Genomic DNA, 25495 nt, shown 5'->3' with positions numbered 1-25495 from the left:
GCAATCGAGCCCTGAATCCATCGTCGATCAAAACTACCGCAGCAGCAAAGGATGAATTTATTTATGTTTTTCAATTATCTGAAATAAATAAATAAATAAAAATCTCTTCAGTAAACACAAGTCGACTGTAGCGGTTTGAAAACAGAACAGAACACAAAACGTATTGAATTCATCTCAAAATGTTAAATGATTGAAATTATGTTTTGCGCCACGCGATGGCGCTGCTGCTCACGTGACGTCATTCTACGGCTGAACCCAAAGAGTGGACTTCAGGTTAAGATAGTTCCCCCCCCGTGATGTTTACACTTTTATTTTACGGCTCCTCGCTGTATTTCAACCACGTTTCAAAGGAGAATGTTGTATTTTTATTTTATTTAATCAACTGCTGTAGTTTATTCGTTTCTGTTGAGATCAAAACATCCTGACTTTGAATTTAAAAAAAAAAAATCTCCCGACACTAGCAGCAACAAAAATACCGTTTGAAGATTAATTAATCAGGAATGACTAATTGATTTCAGCAAAGAAAGAAGTTGAATTGTTTTCTTTGTAAATGCCCAGTCTTCCCTCCGGCCAGTTAGAAACGAGTACAGTCCGTGATTATTGGGATTACTGTCGGGAGCTAATGCTAACGCTGTCAGGTTGGCTAAAGCGAACACGGAAGTGCGCGGCGGGGAACTCTCCGGCCGCCGGTCCTCCTCCTGCTCCTCCTCCTCCTCCTCCTCCTCCCGCCGCAGCGGGACGAAGCGGAAGAAGAAATCATCTCTGCTGTCGTTGTTTGCTCGTGTTGCTGCTCGTCTGTCATCGAACCGGGGAGCTTAAAAAAAAGAAAGATCCGCGTTGTGTTTACATCGGACCCCCCCGCCCCCCTCCTTCACCCCTCCTCCTCCTCCTCCTCCTCCTCCTCCCCACCACCACCACCGAGGTATAAAAACAACAACGCCGGAGTTGCCGCAGCGCCAGGCCGGAGATGGAGTCTCAGGGCAGGGACGAGGCGAAGGGGCCGGTGCTGCACATCGTGGTGGTCGGATTTCACCACAAGAAGGGCTGTCAGGTAGGTGAACCGGGCACCGGGCTGGAGACCGATCATTGAGCCATTCACCACATTAAAAGGCGCATTTTCCACTAAAGTGTCTAAAAAGCTGTGAGCGGGAGATTTGTGATCCAGCCTGCAGGAATCATTCACACTTTAATTGTTGCATGCAACAACCCTGCAGGGAGATAAAGAGAATAACACAACGATAAACGAGCGTCCATTTCCTCCGCATGTCCAGCAGTGAATCAAGGTTGACATCAGCTGTTTGCTCCGGGCTCTTACGGTCGTTATGTAACATGTGCTCTGCTGCCAACTTGGACATCTTTCCACTTGAGTGTATGCAACAGCAGCTCGCAGTGCTTTTTATTATTATTATTATTATTATTATTATTATTATTATTATTATTATTGCAGGCTGCAGCTTCACTGCTCCTGCAATCCACGTTTTGATCTGCATGTAGCTCAGTTATTGGACATAATTATACATTTTTCAAGCTAGAATTAGTGAGACAACACAACATATTCTCAGGTTACAGCCTCTTAAATGAGGATTTCCTGCTTTGTGGTCACAAGTCGTTTGTAAACTGAATATTTTAGAGTTTTTTTAAGTCACATTTGTAGTTGGCAAATTTTAAAATATCAACAATTTGATCATATTTCAGGGTTGATAATTGTTTGCTTTACTTCTCTTTCTGAAAGCAAAAAGTAATTTGAGCACGAGAAGTTTAATTGCATCAACTTAGTTTCCCAGGAAATACTAAGTTATTTTTTGTTGTTGTTGTTTTCTGAAAAAACAAACAAACAAACTTGGTTTCGTTTTCTTTCAGCTTCTCGCGTCCTAAAGCGACTGTTTGTGTTTCTATTTAACTCGATCCAACAGAAACCGGGTCACAGATGCAGCTTACATGTTGGTTTTGGTGTTATTGTCCTTGTAAAACCTGTTAGGCAAAGATTAACTCGTATCACTTGCTGACCTTTTGACCCCTCGCCCATCTGTCAAACATCTGCTAATTAGAGAAAGTGCTCCGGAGTCATTTTGGCTCCGATGCTTCCTCTAATTACTGCTTCTTTCTGCTGCGTCTTCAAAAATGTCATTAAAAGTGCAGGAGGAGGTGACAGCCAGAGAAAAGAACAACTCGCTGTCCTCCATCTGTCTTTTCTTCCTGCAGCTGCTGCTGCACTCGGCTGCAGATAAAATAAATAAAAGGCTTTTTTTTATTTATTTTTAATGTGGACGAGTCTGAAGCCCGACAAAAGGAATCCGTGTGCCGCCTTTGTCGGCTGAAACGGGCGCGCTGCCTCGGCTGCTGCAGGTTATCTGATAGGGGTCAGCGATCTCCTGCTGGCCGTCACAAGATTGCTGCTTTTAATCCGTCTGTCTGCGTCTCTCCGACCGGCTGCCTCCTCTCATTCACCTGCTGCCCATCTGCTGCGTCCTGTTGGATGCGAAACACTGGTTTACATTTCCCCCTTATATACATTTCTTTCTGGAAATATTAATCCGTAAAGCAGGATTGATACCCACAATATAGAAATACTTTTTTTTTTTCCTTTTAAAAAAATCTGCCGCTCAAAACAACACAATAAATGCTCCCCCAATAAATACGTACATAATAACAGCTTTTATTACTTAAGAAACATTTTATTTGAATAAATTCAAAGTGAAAACTTTGTTTTTAAATGGGCTTTAAAGCACACATCGTACTCTGATTGTAATTTACAGTAAAAAGGGGTTAAAGATATTTTTTATAATAATTACACATTTTTACCTTTTAAAAGATGCTAATAAATGTGAGAACTGCTTTAGTTTGATGCAGACTTTAGTTTTCTGCTGGTGAGCCACTGGTTTAACGTGCAAACAAACTGTAGACTTCAACACACCCGCAAAAAAAAACATTAAAAAAATCACAAGACCGGCTCCTGGTTCAGTGTTTAAAACAGAAAATATCTGCAAACGAAGGACGACTGGGCTGCAGTGAAATAAACTCTGAAAAATGTGACATTTACGTTAAAACTACAACATAATAAACATTAAAAAAAACTGGAGAAAAACTGACATATGTCATCGAAAAGAGCGTTTTTCTGTTTGTTTTGAGCCGCTGCGCCCCCTGCTGGCCGTGATGGCTCCCGAGCGCCGCCTCGCCCCGTAGGAGGTGAATCACCGGCGCCTGGTGTGCGAGGCGTTCAGGACCGGCAGGTTTTTTAGGTTAATCTGGTCGGAGGCTTCGTTTGAACGTTCCCAGATTTTTCTGGAGTTCAGTGGGAACAAAACGAGTTCGTTTTTTTTTTTTTTTTTTAGCACGCTGTGATTTCTGAAGTGTTTGTCAGCTTGTAAACGAGGCGCAGGAGAGAAGTGCTTCACGACGCTTCGTTGTAAAGAGATAAACAAAAAAACTTTCTGACGGGTTACTTCACTCCGATTACCCAAAAAAACTCGTGTGTTTCTCCGTCAAACTGACATTAAACACCTCCAATGAACTCTTCTTTCCTTTTTACTTTTATTTCAGCAGTATTACACTCGAAGGTGTTTTAACGCCATCAATTAATCAACATGTATTCACGCTGTGCGGCAATTCGCTCTGAAAATGCGATCTCCGTTTCCACGGCAACACACTCGCAGTTGAAGTTGAAGGAGAGTTTGTTCTTCTTCTTCTTCTCTCTCTCTCTCAGGTTGAGTTCTCGTACCCGCCGTTGATGCCGGACGAAGGTCACGACAGCAACCTGCTGCCGGAGGAGTGGAAGTACCTCCCGTTCCTCGCGCTGCCCGACGGAGCGCACAACTTCCAGGAGGGTAAGTCGCACGGAGGAGAAGGAAACGTACAAGACGCAACTTTAAAAAAAAAAACGGAAGTTTTGTGCAAAGCAAAGATCAAGTTTGCAGATTTTTTTTTTCTTGCGGTTTCCCGGATCTTAACCTTTTGAGCGGGTTCATTTAAAAACACTCACATTAAATCATCGTGCACAAAGCGTCCAACAAAAGTAACATTTACTGTGTAAAGTTCGGGCTGAACGAAGAGGAAAACGAACGGCAGCTGGCGGCAGGTTTAATCAGCTGTGCAGCGAACAGCTGATGAGTTAAATGTCTCTCCTCATCTCCGACTCGCTCCCTGATGTCTTGCGTAACTCTCCTCCCTCCCTGAACTCGGCGTACCTCGCTGTCAGGTGTTCGGAGAAGAGTGCATCTATTCGATCTGACTGTCCGTCATCTGTTCTCTTCTACCACCAACAACATAAAGCTTTCAGGTCCTTGAAGGAAAAAAATATGAATATATTAATGTGTCCGACGGTCTTGTTTTGCAGACACGGTGTATTTCCACCTGCCGCCCCTCAGCGGAGACATGAAGTGCGTCTACGGAGTCTCGTGTTATCGCCAAATAGAAGCAAAGGTCAGTTCACGTCTTGTATTATATTATTTCTCCCTTTTAGGCCTCAATTAATGCAACAAGATGCAATATACACGTGACCAGCAGGGGCAGCGTGGAGAAATGAAAAAAACGTCGGCAAACCAGAATTTTTGTCCCGCTGTGATCTCCAAATCAGCAAAGTAGCCGTGTTTGGGGCAGAGAGAGAAAAGAGCAGCATAGAGAGACGACAAACAATAACCAGAAACGTGCAACTGCAGAAAACTGGTCATCCGTCAGCTGCTCGGACGAAACCGTAACTTCTCTAAAGCTCCGGCGGCTGAATGGAAGCAAATCCTCCAGGTTTTAAAAGTTTGATGGAGCGAGGAGGCTTTTATATCTGCAGGGTTAATGCTGCAGAATTTAACCTCCTGCACGCCGCTTTATTAATCTCACTCTCCCTCCTGTTCAGGCGCTGAAGGTCCGGCAGGCCGACGTCACCAGGGAAACCGTCCAGAAGAGCGTCTGCGTCCTCAGCCGAGTGGTGAGTCGGTCGGAGGACGACGCAATCGTCTTTAGGCGTGAAGTCGCCGGGTGGTCAAATACTTCTGCGGCGAAAAAAGAAGGAAAATACGGGACGTTTTTTATTTATTTTTAAAAAGGCTCTAAAAATCACCACCGACGGGTTTTTTCTTTCCTTCACGTGTCTCCACCGAGACTCAAACGACCAGAAGTCGACTTCTTAAATTAAATCTCTGAGACGACGAACATTCACGTGTTCTGATCCGAACTTCAGCTCGGACACGTTTTTAGTCCTTCGGTCCTGCTCTGATGAGATGACGTCATTTATTAGGATACACGTGATCGATCGATTCTTTAGTGGTTGGAGGAAATATTCAGATTAAGTACTAATACGACACGGAAGTATTGTGACTATTATGGACTATCGTACAATATACCATCAGGCCGTCGTAGCAGAAAAGCTGCAGGAAAGAAAAGAAGCACTTCAAAGTATTTGCTTACGCTTTGCTGCTGAGGTTCTTCGTGCTTTAAAGGTTAAATATGACTTCAGGGCTGCAGACGTTTAAAAAGGTCAAAGGTCAGAAATAAATCCGTTTTTTTTTTTTTTTTTTTTTTCCAGCTACAGGAGCTGCTCAGTTGAATTTATGTAATTTCAGACTTGTAAACATTTGCTGGCGTTGTTGGAGTGTTTTAAGAAGTCTGCTCATCCAACCTTTTATTACAAGCTTCAAGGTTATTTCTCCTTAAAATGAGGAAACTTTCCCAGTTAACAGACAATGTTGTGTTTTCGTTTTTGTGCTAAATGTCATCGGTGTCCTTCTGATTTCCCGGCAGCCTCTCTACGGTCTGCTCCAAGCGAAGCTGCAGCTCATCACGCACGCCTACTTCGAGGAGAAAGACTTCTCGCAGATCTCCATCCTGCAGGTGAGGAAGCGCTCCGACGTAAAAAAAGACAAAAAAAACCAACATCCCCCGGCAGCGTTTAACCTTCACGTCCTGACCTCCCGTCTCCTCCGCAGGAGCTGTACGACCACATGAACGGCTCCCTGAGGGGCTCGGCTCTAGAGGGATCGCAGCTTTATCTCGGTACACTAACAACGGGGACGTCTGACGGCTCTTTATGTTGTATTTTGTAGATTTTGAGGGAATTCAGCTCATTAAACCGTCATGTGACCCTAAAACAACACAGAACAGACAGCATGAGTTGTTGTTGAGGCCTCGGCCCATGTGACCATGTGACCACGTGATCACGTGACCATGTGACGGCTGCTGATGTACATGCATGTTTCTCCATGAATTCTTCATGTTTTTTCCCCCCCTCCTTTCAGGGTTGTCGCCGAGAGATCTGATTCTGCACTTCCGACACAAGGTGAGAAAAAAAAAAAAAAAGATTTTTAAAAGATCACGTTGCGCAAGAAAATACAAAAATAATCTTAAAGTGATGAATCTACTTTTTTTTTTCTTCTTTACAATCTTTGTAGATTCTCATCCTCTTCAAGCTCATTCTGCTGGAGAAGAAGGTGAGATCACAAACTAAAAACACGAGTCTCTTCCTCGTCTGCGGCTTGTGAAGTATGATGCAACATATCTGTGTTGTGTTTGCAGGTCCTGTTCTACGTGTCTCCTGTCAACAGACTAGTTGGAGCTCTGATGACGGTTTTATCTCTGTTTCCAGGTCAGTGACTCCCAGAGAAAGGCCGAAAGAGGAAACAGTGATGGTTTTGCTTTTTAAAGTACGCCTGTAACTGTAAGAAAATAATCTCTGGTTGACCTCTGATCTGCATCAGTGAGACCACAAGAGGGCAGCAAAAGCCAGACTTGACAGCGTGTGTTACATTAAGATCAACAGCAGACTGCATGTAAAAGTGTTTTGTAGCTTCCAGGTCTGAAAAATGAGGCCAAAAAGCAAAAGTGCCGTAAACTGCAATACCACCGAGCGCCACTAGGGGTCGCCTCCATAAAAAGGAAAAGCTTCCATCGACTCCCGTTCAACTTCTCTCATTTAAATAGAAAGTCAATGGATGTTTTCCACAAGTCATATTTGGTGGAATTCACTAAAGTCACTTCTTCTTATAATCTGTAAATAATCCCAGAATTAATGAGATATTATGATTTATAAACAAACACGGTTTAATTCGACGACGGTTTTGTGCAGGCGTGATCGAGCACGGCCTCGTGGACTCGTCCAACTACAAACCGAAGAGCAGCTTGTCGGACGACCCGAGTCTGGCGGAGAGCGTCTCGGGAGCCGAGGAGTTCGTGTCCGTGTCCGTCACCGACATCGCCGGCACCGCCCTGGAGCTGGAGGAGGCGGAGTCGGTCCCGCCCGCCGCCGAGTCCCCGTCCTCCGGGAACGGCGCGGAGGCGGACAACCGCCACCTGAAGCCGCCCTCGCGCAACTCTCCGGAGTCGTCCGAGAGCGACTGGGAGACTCTGGACCCCAGCGTGCTGGAAGAAGCCGCTCCCAAAGAGGCGGGCGAGACGGGGGCGGAGCTCCCCGACGCCTTCGACTCCGTCACCGGGGCGCCCATCACGGTGCAGCCGCAGGCGGCCAGCGGGCAGGGAGGCGTCACGCAGGGCCTGGTGTCGGGTCTGGAGGAGGATCAGTACGGCCTGCCGCTCGCCATCTTCACCAAGGTAACGACGGCGAACAGGAAGTAACGCGTGAGATTTGAACGATCAAAGATGACGAGTAAAAACCACAAAAAAAAAAATAATTAAACCGAAGGGTTCGTTTCCTTTTTTTTTTTTCGACAAAACTTTCCGACTTCTTAATCTCAAAAATGTTTATTTTGAAATCCTTAAATGAGAACTGCATCATCACCGGCTTAAAACGGGAGACTTGACGACTCTGTCGTTGCCAGGGTTACCTGTGCCTGCCCTACATGGCCCTGCAGCAGCACCACCTCCTCTCGGACGTGTCGGTGCGAGGCTTCGTCGCCGGGGCGACCAACATCCTCTTCCGCCAGCAGAGGCACCTCAGCGACGCCGTCGTCGAGGTGCGTTGTTCACTCCTTATTTTATTTTTAAAAGACAAATTCAGAAGTCGATGGCGTTTGACTCCGAATGTCTCCGGCGCCGCCAGGTGGAAGACGCTCGCATCCAGATCCAGGACCCCGAGCTGAGGAAGATCCTGAGCCCGACGACGGCGGACCTGCGCTTCGCCGACTACCTGGTGAAACACGTGACGGAGAACCGGGACGACGTCTTCCTGGACGGGACGGGCTGGGAGGGCGGAGACGAGTGGATCCGAGCCCAGTTCACCCTCTACCTCCACTCGCTGCTGTCCTCCGCGCTGCAGCAAGGTAGGGACACGGAGACGGACAAATCAACCCGGTGACAAGAGGAGGCGGAAAGGTGATTTCTGAGAATAAATCTGCTCTTCCTGTTTTTTTTTCCGTCTCCTGCTCAGACAACGAGAGGCTGCTGGCCGACTACGGAGCGCCGTTCGTCTCGGCGTGGAAGATCACCCACAACTACCGCGTGTGGTTCAGCAACAAGCACCCCGCCATGACGGCCATCACCCCGGGGTGGGCGGAGCTATGAATGAAATCAAATCTTGTGGCAGAAGAGAAAGACGCCGTAATCTCTCCGATCGTCACATTTAGACGGGAAGAATTTAGCTTCCTGCAACATGGAAAACACAAACCAGATTTTCATGTTTTTAAATGTTGTAAAAATTTATTTAAAAGTCAAGAACACGGATTCACATACAAATTCATTATTTGTTTGTTTTTTTAACAACTGTTAACCAGGATTTAACTCGGTGAACGCTGCATAATGTCTCGTCAAGTTTATCTGGATAAAACTGAAAAATAAGACGCATGAAGGGTTTAAAAAAAGTGTGAAATGTCATGTAGGACAAAAATAAGTTGAAATTAGAGTCAATAAAAACTTAGTGAGTAAAATTGTGAATGAATAGTTTTATAATTATCGTAGTAAATCACAGATAAGCCGTAAACGTGGTTTGTACACTTTAAAGTGACATTAATTTGTCTGACAGGCTCATTTTAAAGTGTAATATTTATTATTTAAATCCTGTCCCTGTCTGTTGCAGTCACCCGTTCCAGGGTCAGTACAGCGTCGCCGACGTGAAGCTGCGACTCTCACAGTGAGTATTCAACAAACATGTAAAACATCAACAGCTGATGAGACACCGAGTCAGCAGCAGCAGCAGGTGTCAGTTCAAAAACGTGTCGCTGCCCTCTAGTGGTCTCCAGAGGAAGTGACAGGCTCTTTTTTTTTTTTCCTCAAACAAAATATAAAAATTTAAAGCAGAATCTTAAATCAGGGGCCTCCAGTGAGATTTAAATGTGTTTTTTATTAAACCAAATACAAGCTAGCAGAGAGGTGAGGAGGCTTTTAAGAAAAAGAGGTCTGCACAGTAACAAGTAGTAACTAATACCAAATAAAAGCATAATAATAAACTTTTATTTGCACAGCACGTTTCAAAACAATCTCAAGAAGTGATTTGCACATTTAAAATGATTTTTTTTAATCATTTGTGATACCATTTAAGAAAAAAAAATTAAATAAATGGTTAAAATACATGAAAATCACAAAAAACAGATATAAAACAAAGTGGCACAAGGAAACTAAAACAAAACATTTAAAATGCAATAAAATGAGCACAACTGGGACTTTATCCAAAATCAAAGAAACACCTTGAACAAAATTCTAAATCGGGAAAATGGAATAAAAAAAAAAAAATCAAATCTGAGTAATATTAAAGTGTTGGCAGTTTTTAAATTTTTTTTTTTTTTTTTTAAAGCCGTCGTCTCGTTTTTAGACCGCTGATGATCAGATTTCTGAAGGTTGTCGAACAATCCCGTTTGGTGCGGGACTCGGCTGCGGTTTCATTCCAGGAAGTGTGGATGAAAGGCGACTCCGTCCACAGCTGGAACGCCGCGTCCCGGGTTACGCTTCGCACACACACATACACACACACACACACACACACACACACACACACACACACACACACACACTCACTGTGCCCGTCCCTAACTTAGCTCTACGGTGAGAACACGGGCCGATCCGCTCGGCCGCGATGCTCCGAGCTCTCGCGTTACCTTTCGGGTGTTCGGTGACACGGCCGCTGGGAAATTTGTTGTCACGCTTCAGTCAACAAACACAAACTGCGAGAGGAGTTCAGATCAGTGGAGCTGCACGGCATCCCGTCAGCTGACTTGAATTATGGTACCAAATATAATCATTAAAAAAAAAAAGAAAAAGACGTTTTCCACGTGTGTGGATGTTTAATTAGAGCTCAAAAATGTCCATTAAAAAGAGGAGAATTGGCTCAAATGTTTCACAATAAAAGAATCTCAAGCAATATATTATTATTATTAACTATATTTTTTATAAAATTTCATTGTCATTAATTTAACAATTATGTTTGTATTATTATTTGTAGTTGCACTAACACATTGCATAGTATATTTCTTAATTTAATGATTACTACAATTTTTGTATTAACTGTGTGTAAAGCCGGCTATTGTTTTTAAAGAATAAAATAGTAGAACATATTTTATTTTATTTGTAGAGCACTTATTTAAGAAGAATAAATGTCGAGAGCTTCACAGACAATAAAACGGTCGTAGTCGTGCCGATAAGTGACCATGTTGTTTTTTCCTGTGTGATTCAGTGGTTTCCCCCTTTTTCACTTCTTTATTTAGTCGTGCATCGGTCTCTCATGACCCCGAAGCGTCGCCTTGTTGCCTCTTTTATCAGTCGGGGACAGCAGGGGAAAAAAAACAAAAAAAGACTCCCTGTTTTCCTGCAACTTGAGACGGGAAGCACGGAGGGGAAACCGGGGTTAGTGGGGCAGACGGTGACTCGTCTGATGTAGCCCACTTGTCAGGATGTCGGTTGGGGAAAGTAAAAAAAAGAAAAAAGGAAAGCAGAGTCCATCCACTCCGCTCGGCTCGCCACCGGATAGAAAACAAAAACTAGGCGCTACGCTTGACTTCCTCGTGAACGTGTTGCATGTGTGTTATTGTGGAAGCACTCGGGGGCGAACACGAGGCCGACCCTTTTCATCGATGCCTCGTCGTCGGACAAAGAGCAGCCGGTGGCGGAGATGTTTCTCAGGAAGCGGAGTCATGTGACGAGCTGCACACACTGGCCTGCAGGCGGAAACACACACACACACACACACACACACACACACACACACACACACACTGTCAGAGGATCTTTTCTTTATTGTCGTCCCACCACTCCATGCTTCATAAGGAGCTGTTTATTTGGGTCATCCAGCCTCGAAGCTCAGAGGGGGGGGAGGGGGGAAGGGGAGGGGGGGGGTACTGCTTTCTGTTACCATGAGACTGTTGGAAAAAACAGTGTGAAACCGGGTGGCGAGGTTTTAGATGGGAGCCACAAAGTTTCCACTATTTCACACAAATTTTCCCCTGAACACCGTCAACGTTAGTTTTTTTTATTTATTTTGCGGTTCGTCACACTCGCAGTGTTGTGAGCACAGAATTTAAACCGTCATTTCACGTCTTTTGCATTATTTTATACTCATTTCAAATTATTTGCTCACCTGAGTTTAAAGAACCTCGAGAGTTAAAGGCCAAAATGGATTTATTTGATCAATTAAATAAAAATAAAACACTTAACTAAACATACCGAGATCAAGTTGAGATAATTTGTAAGAATTTAATCCCGTCTTGTAATACCACTTTTGGACTTTAGGGGGGGGGCGAAACGTAGCCGGCTCGTTTCCGCTCCTCAGGTCAGCTGGTATCATCGGATTCACCACCTGTTGGCTGCTCGGCCTCGTTGCTCTTTAACATTTCAGCAGCAGCATTTTTCTGTCGTTTTTTTTTTTTCTTTTCCTGGAAAAGGAGGAAGAATTCCTGAAATGTCGGTCGGGAGGAGGCGAAAGGCGACGCACCGCCGTCTCCGCTTTGTTGAACCTTTTTTTTTTTTTTTTTTTTTCTCCACAGCTCGGTGCAGAACAGCGAGCGAGGGAAGAAGATTGGAAACGCCATGATGACCACCAGCCGCAGCGTGGTCCTGACCGGGAAGGCCGTGGGTGAGTTCAACCCACGTGAAATATCAGGAGATGAAACTCTCGGGCCGACAATTTGTTTTCGGGTTGTCCCTCTGTCCCTCTGTCCCTCTGTCCGTCCGTCCGTCCTCCTCTCGTGAACGCGACCTCTCAGGATGGAATTCTTTCAAATTTGGCACAAATGTTCACTTGGTCCCAACGATGAACTGATTACATTTTGGGAGTCAAAGGTCAAAGTCATGATGACATCCCGTCCTTAATTCCCATTCTCATTAACTTTATGTTACGCTCCACTTCAAGGAGTTTGTGAACATTTTAGCACGAACGTTTACTTGGCCCTAAAGATGAAGTGATTACATTTCTGTGGTGAAAGGTCGACGTCAGTTTGACCTCATATCTGTCTTATTATTGTGAAATCCATACTTCAGAAAAAAAACATGAATAAAACTTGGCACAAACATTTACTTGGCCCTAAAGATGAAGTGATTATATTTTGAAGGTCAGTCTGACCTCACATCTGTCCTATTAATGTGAACTCCATATTTGGAAAACAAACAAAAAAAAAAAAAGGAAGAAAACTTGGCACAAACGTTTACTTGGACCGAAGGATGACTGATTACATTTTATACGCAACTAACCTGAATGTCAACTGCAGTTTCACCGGTTTCTGGAGACATGATTAATTCAGTTTAAGTGATATCACAAAAAAACAAGACATTTATTTATATAAAAAAAATCTTTTGTTCCACTCTCAGGTCAGTCGGTGGGCGGAGCTTTGACCAGCGCCAAGTCGGCCATGTCCTCCTGGTTCACCACGCTGGCCCAGCCGGTGCCGGTAACCGGTCCTGAGCCCGCCGCCGAGGTCAACCCGTGATCAGAAAAATCCCCAGTGACTCTTTGTCTGCTCCTCTTCCTCCTCCTCCTCCTCCTCCTCTGATTACTAAGTCCGACGGTCAGCTGATTTAAAAAAAAAAAAAAAAAAAAGAAATCATCTGTAAAATCCAAAACGGGAGTCTGGACCATAAATCCTAAACCTCCCCAGGCTTTTTTTTTCTCCAGCAGCATATCGGCAGCGCCGCCGCTCCGGATGGGAGGACGGCGGCGCCGCCGTCACGGTAACCGTACGGTCCATATCCGCTGTGAGCGAAAGACACCGACGCGGCTTTTCGATCAAATCCGGAAAATTCATCCGGCTGCGTTTACGTCCGACCGCCTGTTTCCAGCTGCTGCAGTTTCAAAACCGCTGGATGTGTTTGTTTTTTTTCTCCCCCAGCGAGACGCCACGGATGCCGTCTTTGGGTTGTTGTTTTTTTTTTTTTTTTTTTTGGTTTTTTTGCGGTGTTCACGTCTTTGCTGCATATTTATACGGTTTGTCAAATATAGCCGACTATTTTACTGAGAATTTACGTCACGTCAAAATACAGGCGTCGCAGGATTTGGAGGGAAAACGGCGCGAGTTGTGGCACCTGGAGCCGTTTTACCCGTTTAAACTCTGGATGCGGTTCGTCAATACCTCCGTGGTAACGTTGTGGTTGCCGTGGTAACTGCCAAAATTTTTTGCTGTGACTAACAATTCGTTAATTATTATTGTTGTTTTTTTTAAAACTGACCAAATGTAGCCAACGTAGCAAAAGCGTAGATAAGATTAGCAGGCGTAGCTGAAGGTATGTTATCAGTGAAATAAGTAGCGAGATAATTAAAATTGAATGTAAACAAACATGGTATTTTCTTAATGAACGACTAAAAACCAAAAACGGCTCATTACTACGTTTCTTTCCGTTGACTTTAGTTACTCCGGTTTAAATCGGCTCTTCTTTACGATGGAAAAAAACCCGACCGTAGCGCTTTTACCAAATCTGAACAGTTACGTAAATTAACCGCAACGTTACAACCGAAATCCTCGTGATCCTGATTTTGCGTGATTTAAAAAAAATAAAAAAATAAAAAAAACAAACAAAAACAAAAAACAACCTCCCTTAATAATGAAGGAACCTGCACCCGGCTGTGTTCGGGGTGTTGTTGACCCTCAGCCGGGCCTTTTTCTACTTCGCTTGTTGGTAAATATATATTTGAAGAACTATATTTAGTAAATTTGAAGATAAAAGGCACATAACTTATTTATTTGTTGTGCATCTCATAAATATCCATGTTTTTGTCATGACGACACTGGAACAAGTCCCGACCTGTGGACCGCTGTGTTATTTGCACAAAGCATCCATTATTATTCTCTCCATGTGGATCTTTTCCTCGTATCGGTGTAATTTTGAGGTGCTTACAGGATCTTTTTCCCTCCATGCTACAAAATACTCAACAACTGTTGGATTAAAAGTGGTCCAGTGAGCATGCTCTGTCCAGTCCAGTTTTTACAGCTGTAATGAGTGTTTGCTTCTTTTTTTTTTTTTTTTAATTTTTTCATGCTTTTAAAACTTTTTTTTTTTTTTTAGGGGGGTGGGAGGCCATTAAGTCACTTCTAGAAATTTCATTTGATTGCTGGATTAAGTACGGAAAAATATCAGCTGTTAAAAAGCTTTTTGTTTTTCTTTTTTTTTTATCCTCTGATGATATATTTTTCATTTTATATTTAAAAAAAAATATATATATGAATGTATTGTGAGTTCAGATTCACAGACTATTTTCTTGACAAATGCTTTTAATGTATTGGAGAGAAAAAAAGAAAAAAAGAAGTGATATACTATATTGCTGTATTAAAAATAAAAAATAATAAAAAAACACCGTAGACTTTTTTATTTTTTATTTTTAGTGGACTAATCTAGGAGCAGAATGTCTTTTTGTCCTGCTGGGTTTGTGTGTGTGGACAGATGTAGGTCAGCCAAACAAAGTGGTGGCAAATGTGTGTTTTTGTAGAGGCGGCGGCGGTTGTTGTGGCGGCGGCGGCACGTGGCTCCACAAAAAACGCACCCATGTGCTGTCCAACAACTATTCAGGAGCATCGCGGACTCACGAACCCGCCGACCTCGAGGATATGCCTTCAGCAGGAAGCTCACACCCGGTGATCCCGACCGACACCACAGATATTATTGAAATAAAACAGCTGATATGATGCCTGAAAAGCTAATGTTTAAAAAACAAACAAACAAACAAAAACAACTTTTTTTTTTAAAAGTAAACAAGACTACAAATATGGCCAGACAACTTTGTACCAACTTCAGTCAACATTTTTTTTATTATTATTACCAAAAACAGGTTCAATACCCAACTTAGGCCTTTTAAAACTGACAGCAGCACCACATTTTAGTCAAAACAAACCAAACAGGAAGTCTGTTTCAGGAACGTTTTTTGGTATGTTTTTTTTTTTGTTTTTTTTTTAATAAATTAACGTTCATTCAAAATACAGTGCCAAAGGAATATGATGCAGCCAAACATGCTAGTAAGGTTTGTCATGAAGCACCTGTGCTCATGATTTTTTTTTTTTTTTTAAAGTAGGAGGAAGACCCCCTTTCCCCTTCCCCGACCCGCTCTCTCCACTAATGCTAGTGGTTGCCGGGACGATTTCCGTAGCAACAGCCCTGGGCCAGCCCTCTCCTCTCACGACCAATCAGCAGCAAGATTCCTCAATATTCACTCAGAAAAAAAAATTAAATCCGATCGGAAAAATGGATATCTACCCACAATCACACTACAGTAATGTCTGATATTAAATAAAAAAAATTAAAAAAAAGACACTAATACAAAATAGACCTGGTTATTTTCCCCACACTACAACAGTTGTCTTTTAAACATATGAAAAATATATATTTTATTATATATATATTTCAGCAGCTTGGAAATAAAAAAAAAATTAAAAAAAAAATGCATGAGCCCGAAACCTATGTTTGTACTGTGAGTGGAGTTGTGTGTGTGTGTGTGTGTGTGTGTGTGTGTGTTTGTGTTTGCAGAGTCCCTCGTGGAAAGAAACACAACGTGTTGTAATCGTGTGACGATGGTTCGAGTGAGGTGTAAACTGCTGGCTGTGTGGAAGACCTGTGTGGGGGGGTGAAGGGCGACTGGACCTGCAGTCACCCCTCTTTTATTTTTTCTTCTTCTTCTTCTTCTTATTTTTAAACCCTCTCCGCTCGTTCCCCGTCGGCCCTCCCAACCACCCCAGAAACAAAAATAAAACCCACGGCCCGGTTCCTCTCGTCTGCGGGGCCTTTTTCAGGAAACCGATGATCCTTGTTTGTTTTTTTAAAGGAATACTCCGCAGAAAAACACTCGCAAACCGTTCAGCTCCCGATCTGATTAATTTATCATAAAACAGAAGATAAAAGATGTTAAATTACAAGAGCTCCAACGGAGGTGTTAAAACACAGAAAAGCAGCGAACTGTCAAAACTTAGTGAAACAAGAGAAACGTAGACATTTTTTTTTTTTATTTGATAAATAACTTTGAATGATTATGAAGATGTGATTTCCTCAAATGAAAATTCTCCGTCTTCCTCTTCTTTAACTGTGAAGATTTGCTGCTTTCCTCAGTTTTACATCCTCATAAACGGAATATATTTAAGGTTTTTGGACTGTTTTTCCGTTTTGTGCCGACATTTAAGCGGCTATAGCGATAATTATTAATAATAATAATAATAATAATAAAAAAAGAAAAGAATTACTTGTTAGGTTGCAGCCAACTTGGCATAAAAAAACTTGAACCTGACCAACTGAGCTTAAAGGCTGATTATTGACCTCGGTTTTCAGTAGTTTGACACAAAACTCGTAGCTTATTTATTTGCTTTTTAAATCAGGGTGGTTCGTCAGGTCGAAACCTGCGTCTATATTTGAAGTTTCTCTACGACTGAGCTTCAGACGTTTCCACCCGGTTTCAGCTGAATGTGAGTTTGATGTTTGTGAGCATAAACTTTTCTGCGGCGTATTCCTTTATCAGTAATGAGAGAAGAGAAAACGGAGGATATGGTGAGGGAGGGAAGCCAAAAGGTTGGGGGGGAGGGTGGGGGAGCTGGTGGATTTTGGTACAGTTGCCGTTGTCATTTACGAGAAGGTTTACCAGTTAAGTGCATCATCACAAAACAAACAAAAATCAGCTGATGTTTAGATTATCACATTGTAGAAACAGTATGACAGACGTAATAATACCGAACAGATGCCACAACTGACAAAAGAAGAGGAAGAAGAAAAAAAAGAAAAAAAAGAAAAAGGAGAAAAGAACCAAAAAAAAAAAAAAAAAACAGAAATTTTCAGATTACTAGTATTTTTTTTTCCCGCTCCGAGCTCGTTCCCAAAGTCCAGAGATCCCTCTGCGACACAGATGACGTCAAACCCTTTAATATCTCCAGAGATCTACGTGGGCCCCCCCCCCCCTCCCCTTCGTGTTCATCCCCCAGTGTTACGGTCAGCGAGGAGGCGGGGAGGGGAGGAGAGGGGAGGGGAGGGAGGGGGCTATACGTGAGGGAGCGTCACCAGCTCCCCGTCCACCTCGAACTCCTCGGCTCCGTCGGGGGAGAAGAGGTAGGTGGGGGGTTTCCAGGGGGACTCCTCCAGGCAGGACGGGTACAGCTTCCCCACCGCGCAGCGGAAGTCCTTCCCCAGGTCCCAGAGCACGCGCTCGGACACCGGCTGCCGCAGGTACCAGCGGTCCAGCTCGGCGTCGTACTGGTAGATGGCGTACTTGGCGCGCTCGTTCATGTGCGTCTCGCGCATGAAGATGCAGAGCGTGTTGAGCAGCACCACGGCGCGCACGCACGGGTCCGAGTAGCGCTTGGCGGGGATGTTGGCGGCCAGGCGCCACTCGTTCTTGTTGACGTCGTAGATCTCCACGGTGACGGAGGAGCCGTCGATGGTGCTCGTGGGCATGCGGATGCCGGAGTTGCTGACCACGTGGAGGCCGCCGATGTAGAAGATGAGGTCGCCGAAGGCGGCGGCCGAGGCGAAGCAGCGGCTGGTCTTGCGCATGGCCATCTCCACCCAGGTGTCGGCGCGGGGGAAGTAGCAGTACATGAGGTCGTGCGTCATGACGTAGATGCAGTCGTGCGCCACCACCGAGGTGCTCCAGTTCCAGGCGAAGGGCAGCGGGCTCATCATGCCCCACTCGTCCTTCTCGCAGTCGTAGCGCTCCACCGTGCGCCGGTTCAGCTCCCCGCCCACGTTGTCCCCCCCGATTGCATAGATGTAGCCCTCGCAGTAGACCAGCGACGGCTTGATGCGGGCGCACAGCATCGGCGTCTTGGGCACCCAGGTGTTCTGCTGGGCGTCGAACCAGAAGAAGCTGTCCACCGAGTGGAAGACGGCCTGCAGCTTGCTGCTCTTGCCGTGGTTGGTGAAGGAGTTCTTGAGGGGGATCTGCCCGCCGGCGATGAACACGTCGTTGTCCGGCGTGACGAGCGTCCCCACCTTCTGCAGGTCTCCCGGCGGGTTGCAGAGCTTGTAGACTTTGTCGGCCTGCGGGCTGTAGCACACGACGGTGGTGGGCACGGACGAGGACATGACGTAGCACTCGCCCTGCGCCTCCGACAGCGCCTCCATGAAGATCAGCATCTCCTCCTTGGTCATGCCCAGCCGGGGCTTGAAGAACTTGGGCATGGACTTGTAGAGGCCCTGCACCACCACCGACTTGTCGTTGGGCGGCAGCCCCTGGAACCAGGCGCGCTGCGTCACCTCGGAGAGCGCGTCGATGCGGATCTGACTGAGCACGGAGGACAGGTGCTGCGAGCGCGCCTCCATGTTGTACTCCAGCCACAGCATGGCCGCCTCGCGCACCGTCTCCTCCTTCTCCACGTTGAGGTTGTCGCTGCTCAGGACGTCGATCAGCAGCTCGTGCGAGAGCTGCAGGAAGGCCTCCTGCCGGTACACCATGGGGAACTTGTGCTCCACCATGCGCTTGGCGCTCTGCTTCAGCTCGCTGCAGCTGAAGAGGTCGCCGATGCTCAGCATGCGCACGCAGTTCTCGGCGTTTATCTTCTTCACCAGGTAGTCGCGGCACTGCAGCAGGACGTCCTCCACCTGGAGGGAGCGGAGGACAACGAGGGGGAGCGTCAGAGCGGTTCTCTTTCGGAGTCAAACACGCATACGTGGATCGACAACACAAGAACGAAGGCCGTTAAATCGGATTAAATCACAAATACAAACTTCATTTGTCTTCGTTATGAATCCTTTTTGTCTGGTAAAGTCAATAAAAAGGGAAGATTTTAATGTTGGCAAGCTTATGTTCAAATAATAATTAGGAATATTATCCCAGTTAATAAAATGGTTTATGTAATTGAATTCAAAGACATAAATCTGCATTTAAAAACATGTCTAATTGTATAAAAAAGAAAAAGAAAAAAAAGCTTTATAATCTCCTGAAACAGCCAATTTTACTGCGGCAGGAGGAAACAATACATTTCTTGGGGGACTATTTTCAGCGGCGGATGAATACGCCGCAGAGAAACCATACGACGGGGAGGAATAACTGGCGTTTCCGTGGCGATTGTGTTTTTCGGGGCGACTCTTTCCGACCTGCAGGAAGCAGGCGGTCTCGTAGAGCGGCTCCACCGTGCTGTCGCTGATGGCCAGGTTGCCCGTGTAGGCGTACGTGATGATGATCTGCAGCGTGGCCGGGTCCACGTTCCTCAGGTGGACGTGGGTCTGCTTGCTCTCGCTGAGGCCACCCATGAACATCGCCCTGAAAAGAGAAAATAAGTCTGATGAAATCAGATGATCCAACAAAGTTCAACTATGACCTGTTCGTAGATGTTTGTGCTGCAACTGTAAAACCAGGTTTCAACTGTACTTATATGCAAATATAAACCAGCTGCAGCTACAGAAACTGGCTTCACTGCTGCTGCAACATCACTTTGAATATATTCCTGTTGGGCTGCAGAGAAAGCCAAAGAAATGAGTGAGTAAATATTTCCCACTGACTTGAGTAAGATCGATGAATGTCAGATCACACGTGACAAAGAAAAGCATCAAATCCTCACATCTAAGTGATTAAAAACACCAAATATTCTACATAAAACCAGCAAATATTCACACTTTAACGGCTGGAACCAGTCGATCTTTACAGCCTTGTTGTCAATTTCAATACTCCAGCTTTAATTTCTATATTATTCTTTCATGACATGTTTTAAGTATATTGAGAGTACAGATTCCCCGCTCTCCTTCGTTTGAGATAAATGTGGGAGCTGAATCCGGATGGTTTATTCGGAGCAGATGTTCCTGCCGGCTCCTCCTACGCTGATTAACTCGTCCTCCGACAGTTTTTACTAATACCGGATGACAGAAAGTGACATTTGGCACCTGGACGGTGGGTTTCGGCTCGGCGGGCCGCCCACACACACTTCAACGTTGTGGTTCATCGGCTCCGAGTCGGAGGCTCTTTAACCTCCTTCGTCGCTTTCACATTTCAATGCGTGCGTATTATTTGCAGTTATTCTGGCGTCTCCGGGGTGTTTCTGAAGCTGCGCGTCCAACGACTCCGTCGCGCTCCTGTTTATTCCACAGAAGATGTCGTTGCTGCTCTGGAATCCACAAACTCGTAAACTTCCTGTTTGACGAGTGGTTTTATTTATTTATTTATTTTTTTTTAGTGAAAATCCACCAGATATCAAACGGTGATATAAAAAAATGTTCATTCAGCTTCAGGTGTTTACCCGACGCTCCACGTAGTAATCAGTTTTATGATCATTTAGTACTTATTTTAAAGCCATTTATGAGGGAAACAATTTGTGTTTGTTGGTTCCAGCTCCTCAAACGTGAAGCTTGTTTTTATATTGTAAATTGAGTATCTTTTTGGTTTTGCCGTGGACTTTATACAACTTTCTGTCAGACAAAACCAGTTCTGACAACATGTAAACAAACATCTGCAGATAACCAATGAATCCTTTCAGGAACTGGACATGTACTTTATTTTTGTTTTTTTTTATTTTTAATTATTGTTGCCTCCAAACAAAGACACCTGCAGACGTCTTTGGTTTCGAGAACTTCTCTTTCCGACAGTTTGTAGGCAAAATAATGAATTGGTAAATCCAGAAACCAATTTGTAGATGACTCAGCGACGAAGATAATCATCAGTTTTAAGGATGCGAGTTTTTTTTTTAACAACAATTTGTCTGCAACAGAAGCTCTGCCATCCTGAATAGGGTGTGTGTGTGTGTGTGTGTGTGTGTGTGTGTGTGTGTGTGTGTGTGTGTGTGTTGATCACAGCAGGGGCTGAACCCGCCAGGCTGTATTACGCAACCCTGCAGGCATACCCCCCCCCACCCCCTTCCTCTCTTTCTCTCACCAAGACCTACGTGACCAGACTTTCCCCTACAAAAACAAGCTCTCTCTAGAGCCCCCCCCCCCCCCCCACACACACACACACACACACACACACACACACACACACACACCTCCCTGCCGCCTCATCCCCGAAGCGAGGCATGCGTGGAGAGAAGAGGAGGAGGAGGTTGATGAAGAGGCAACAGACAGAAAAAAAAGAAGAAGGAGGAGGAGGAAGTAGTTGGTCGAGGGGGGCGGGGGGGGGGCTGAGACACCTCTCAACCCTGAAGGGGAAATGCTCTGCATGTTCACACCAGATAAACGAGTGCGTGGGAAATGGAGGGGAAGAGACGGGGAGGCGGGAAGTGGTCAGGACGTTTTCTTGGACTGCATGTGTGTGTGTGTAGTGAGGGAGGAGGGGGAGGGAGGGAGGGAAGGGGGGAGGGAAGGGGGGAGACAGCGGGCTCAAAATGCCGCATGAGCTCCTGTCATGTACAGATGGACTCTTCCCAGAGTCGAGGGCTGCTGCTGCTGCTGCTGCTGCTCCGTCACATTCGCTGCAGTGCACACACACTTCATTACGCAATGTTGTGGGTAGAAAACGAGGCCTCCCCGAGGGACACGTCCCCGAGGGACACGTCCCTGAGGGACACGTCCGTCCGCACGTCGCGCGCCGCTTCGTTCGGTCCGTGCAGACGAAAACATACAGATCAGAAAAAATAAAACGGGGAACCGAGCTGGTGCAGAGGGCAGCGCCGGGTCCCGGGAGGGAAACGCCATCCACGTACGGAGCGGGTCGACACGTCGCGCTACAAACGTGCTGCATTATTCAGCGCAACTGGAGGAGAGCGAGCACTTTACTTTATCGGACAGAAAACCGACAGCGTGCCTTCACTTCACCTCATCACACACCGGAGACGCAAAAAACCAAAAACAATCAGCCTGAGAGTTGTTAGAAACCAACCCCACCACCCCCACCCCCACCCCCACCACTCACCTGAAATAGGAGCTACACGTGGCCAGGACCATCTTGTGACACGGGAACTCGGCGTCCTCCACCAGCAGCACAACGTCGGTCAGTAACTTCTGTTCGTAAAAGAACTTGAGCTGCTCCAGCAGGGAGACGGCGTAGTCCGCATTGACCGGCCTGCGCTCACTGAGATCCGACATGGTTGCATCCCATGAATCGCGCCCCAGTTTTGAAAAAGTCACGCGGGCCGGTGGGAGAACCGGCGCTCGAGCCAACCGGGAAGAAAACACACAGAACACAAAAAAAACCAAACAAAAAAAAAAAATCTTAAAAAGATTCAGGAGGATAAAGTTGGTGCTCCGGGAGTAAAAACTCGTCCAACACCTCCACCGGTCCGAGTGGAGGTGTTCAACTCCCGCTCGCCGCTTCTTCTTCTTCTTCTGGAGGCCGAGCCGGGCCGGGCCGAGAGGACGGCGTCCGGGGTGAGGAAGGGGCTGTTTGTCCTCGTGGGTCCGTCTGTTGTCTGAGGTCACAAAGTGAGGCACCGGAGGTAGAGAGAGAGAGAGAGAGCGAGCGAGAGAGGGAGGGAGAGAGAGCGAGCGACTACTGTCGCAACACTGCTACATCAGGGCTCGTCTGGAAAACACAAGAGACAAACAAAAAGAGCAGCGGTCAGTCGGTGCAGCGAAAAATAACTCTACGGACACTTTTTTTTTTTTGGAGCAACGAACGTCCTGAAATCTTGTTTCGTATGAAAACCTGCACTTTGAACCGCCTGCTGCCGTCTCCGTCTCCGTCCTCTCCGTCAGGTCTGAGTTTACTTCACAGACTCTCTACACATGAATTCAAGAATACCTTTTTCTTTACGAAATCAACACGAGGAAACCCCGACTGACTTTAGAGAAGGGCCCCGAGGATTCAACGCAAGACCTCGTCAGCGCCGCGTCAGCGATGCTACGACGGCCTTCTTTAATAGAGGGGGGAGGAGGGGGGGGGGGGGGGGGGGGGAGAGACATGCAACAAAAATAAAAAGCTAATAATGTCCTTCTGTCAAAGTGTTTCATCAACATGTGGGTTGATAATCACCACCGCCTCCACACCGGATCACATCTGTTGGATGCTGATACCGGTGTTGTGCCGTTATTATTATTATTAAGCCCCCCCCACCCCCTCCCCCCCCATGTCGTTAAACAAACATACATTTTGAAGACTAGGTTGCTTTTTGTCTGCTATTTACTACTAGAAAGAAAATCACCTCTCAAAAAAAGAAAAAACAGAAATCTGTTTCTGTTCATCCCAGCATCTAATTATTTTATTTATTTTTTGGGTGGGTGGGGGTGGGGGTGGGGGGGGTGCAGAGGTGCTTTAATACGACACGACACCAGCGACCACCCCGACAAGACACCCAATCCGGTGTCGTCTTCTCGCCTTAACACCTCCGTTGTCAACGCGCCACCGGCCGCAGCTGTCAATACGAGATCCTGAATATTTCACATTTCTGTGTACACTGTGAGGTCAGCGTGAGCGGCCGGCGAGGACATTAGGACGACCCGAGGAGACGCCGGCGGGACCGGGACACGAAAATAAAACACTCAAATAAAACACGGGAGACACTTTTCTAAGCGACCACGTAAATAAAAGCGTGTGATCGGAGAGTGTTTCGTACCGTGGGGCAGCAAATTCGCTCTCGCAACACAAAAACTTGTTTTCGTTATGGCGTGATCTCCGTTTCCGTGGCGACGCGCGGGGTTTCGACTAACGACTTCAAAAATAAATAAACAAATAAATAAATAAATAAATCACGTCATGTCCAATAGAAGCGAATGTAACATGCCACTCCAGGAAGTAGTCCGACCCTTAGCAACGACCCTTAGCAACAGATGGTTTCTCAAACTGAATAAATACAGCACATAGAAACACCAACTTCAGACATAAGGTCGGGTTACCACGGCGACCAGGTGGGGTTTTTTTGGAGGGGGGGGCTGATGTTGATGAAGGTTAGAAATACACCAAGATAATACCCCCCCCCCCCCCCACGTGATCTCCTGGTCCCCCCCCCCCACATGATCTCCCGGTCCCCCCCCCCCACGTGATCTCCTGGTCCCCCCCCCCCCACGTGACCCCCCCCCCGGTGTGTGTACATGTCATCACATCCTTCATCTCAGGGTTTCAGACCATCTGTGTACATCAACTTCAAACACAGACTGACCCCCCCCCTCCCCCCCTCTACAAACTAACGGGTTATCCCCCCCCCCCCCCAAAAAAAAAGGCCGACATTCAAAGAGTGTTTATCGGTTGTTGTTGTTGTTGTTGTTGTTAGCGCGTCACCGTTAACCACCGTGTGTCCAAAACAAACCGCTGTCGGGGGGGAGGAGGAGGGGGGGGGACACTCATCCTCGATCAACTCACCCGACCAGACGGTGATGACGTCACATCGCGGTGTTTAACGGAACCGGTAATTTAACGACTTCAGATTCTTCTTCTTCTTTTTATTTGTTTTGTTTTTTTGCTGCACAGCTCCGCGGTTAGCTTAGCCGTTAGCCACCGAGTCCGTCGGGGTGTACGATGTGGCGGGAAGACACGTCGAAACGTCCCGCTGTCAGACAAGTCGACAGCGAAATTGATCACAGAAAGGACACGACGGGAGCAACCTATAGAGGGAGGGAGGAGGAGGAGGAGCAGGAGGAGGGAGGAGAGAGGAGGGAGAGAGGAGCGTGCTGCTAGCTCGCGAGCTAAGCTAGCCGCTACAGAGCTAAATAACCGTCAGCTAGCTACCTGCTTGGAGCCACTTCTCCCCCCGACAGATGAAACGCTCCTCCCGGTGACCGACGGCCGGCTCCACGCGCTCATCCGCGGCGGCGGGTCTTTTCCCGTCAGCAGAGGGTGTCGGATGAACTCGATTTTGAGGCATGAGAGAGTTTATGTGGAAGCGCCGAGCAGCGGACAAACGTTCAGCATCAGGAGCGCCTCCAGACCGGAGGCCAAATGAGGATACTGCGCATGCGCACGAGATGAGCAGGCCTCCGTCTTTTTTTGTTTTTGTTTCTGGAGAAGAGAAACAGAGACCTCTGCAGGACAGACGGAGACACAGAGACCTCTGCAGGACAGACAGGGACACAAACAGAGACCTCTGCAGGACAGACGGAGACACAAACAGAGACCTCTGCAGGACAGACAGGGACACAAACAGAGACCTCTGTAGGACAGACGGAGACACAGAGACCTCTGCAGGACAGACGGAGACACAGAGACCTCTGCAGGACAGACAGGGACACAAACAGAGACCTCTGTAGGACAGACGGAGACACAGAGACCTCTGCAGGACAGATGGAGACACAAACAGAGACCTCTGTAGGACAGACGGAGACACAGAGACCTCTGCAGGACAGATGGAGACACAAACAGAGACCTCTGCAGGACAGA

General features: G+C 46.3%; 2 protein-coding genes across 3 annotated transcripts; one reads left to right on the top strand and one right to left on the bottom strand.

Moving 5' to 3' along the window:
• The first annotated feature begins 739 nt into the window (after positions 1-739).
• On the top strand, positions 740-14646 carry avl9 (AVL9 homolog (S. cerevisiase)). Its single transcript, XM_069159357.1, has 16 exons — positions 740-1051; positions 3704-3824; positions 4334-4419; positions 4847-4918; positions 5731-5820; positions 5916-5982; positions 6225-6265; positions 6378-6416; positions 6502-6571; positions 7052-7533; positions 7761-7895; positions 7982-8201; positions 8309-8426; positions 8954-9007; positions 11850-11938; positions 12670-14646. Exons 1-16 carry the CDS (start codon positions 968-970, stop codon positions 12786-12788), a joined length of 1887 nt encoding a protein of 628 aa, XP_069015458.1. The 5' UTR covers positions 740-967; the 3' UTR covers positions 12789-14646.
• A 433-nt stretch (positions 14647-15079) lies between these two features.
• kbtbd2 (kelch repeat and BTB (POZ) domain containing 2) lies at positions 15080-25052 on the bottom strand. Of its 2 annotated transcripts, none has more exons than XM_069159355.1 (4): positions 24848-25052; positions 22100-22708; positions 19357-19522; positions 15080-18861 (listed from the first exon to the last, which is right to left on the bottom strand). In XM_069159355.1, exons 2-4 carry the CDS (start codon positions 22270-22272, stop codon positions 17302-17304), a joined length of 1899 nt encoding a protein of 632 aa, XP_069015456.1. In that variant the 5' UTR covers positions 22273-22708; positions 24848-25052; the 3' UTR covers positions 15080-17301. The 2 variants fall into 2 exon arrangements, with proteins under 2 accessions (XP_069015456.1, XP_069015457.1); XM_069159356.1 differs by lacking the exon at positions 24848-25052 and adding an exon at positions 24482-24832.
• Positions 25053-25495: the final 443 nt, after the last annotated feature.

The sequence above is a fragment of the Embiotoca jacksoni genome, unplaced genomic scaffold (assembly GCF_022577435.1).
Source record: "Embiotoca jacksoni isolate LCO1_2020_lvr unplaced genomic scaffold, fEmbJac1.0.p SCAF_25, whole genome shotgun sequence".
NCBI classification, from domain to species: domain Eukaryota; kingdom Metazoa; phylum Chordata; class Actinopteri; family Embiotocidae; genus Embiotoca; species Embiotoca jacksoni.
This window is presented reverse-complemented; position numbering and strand designations above follow the sequence as displayed.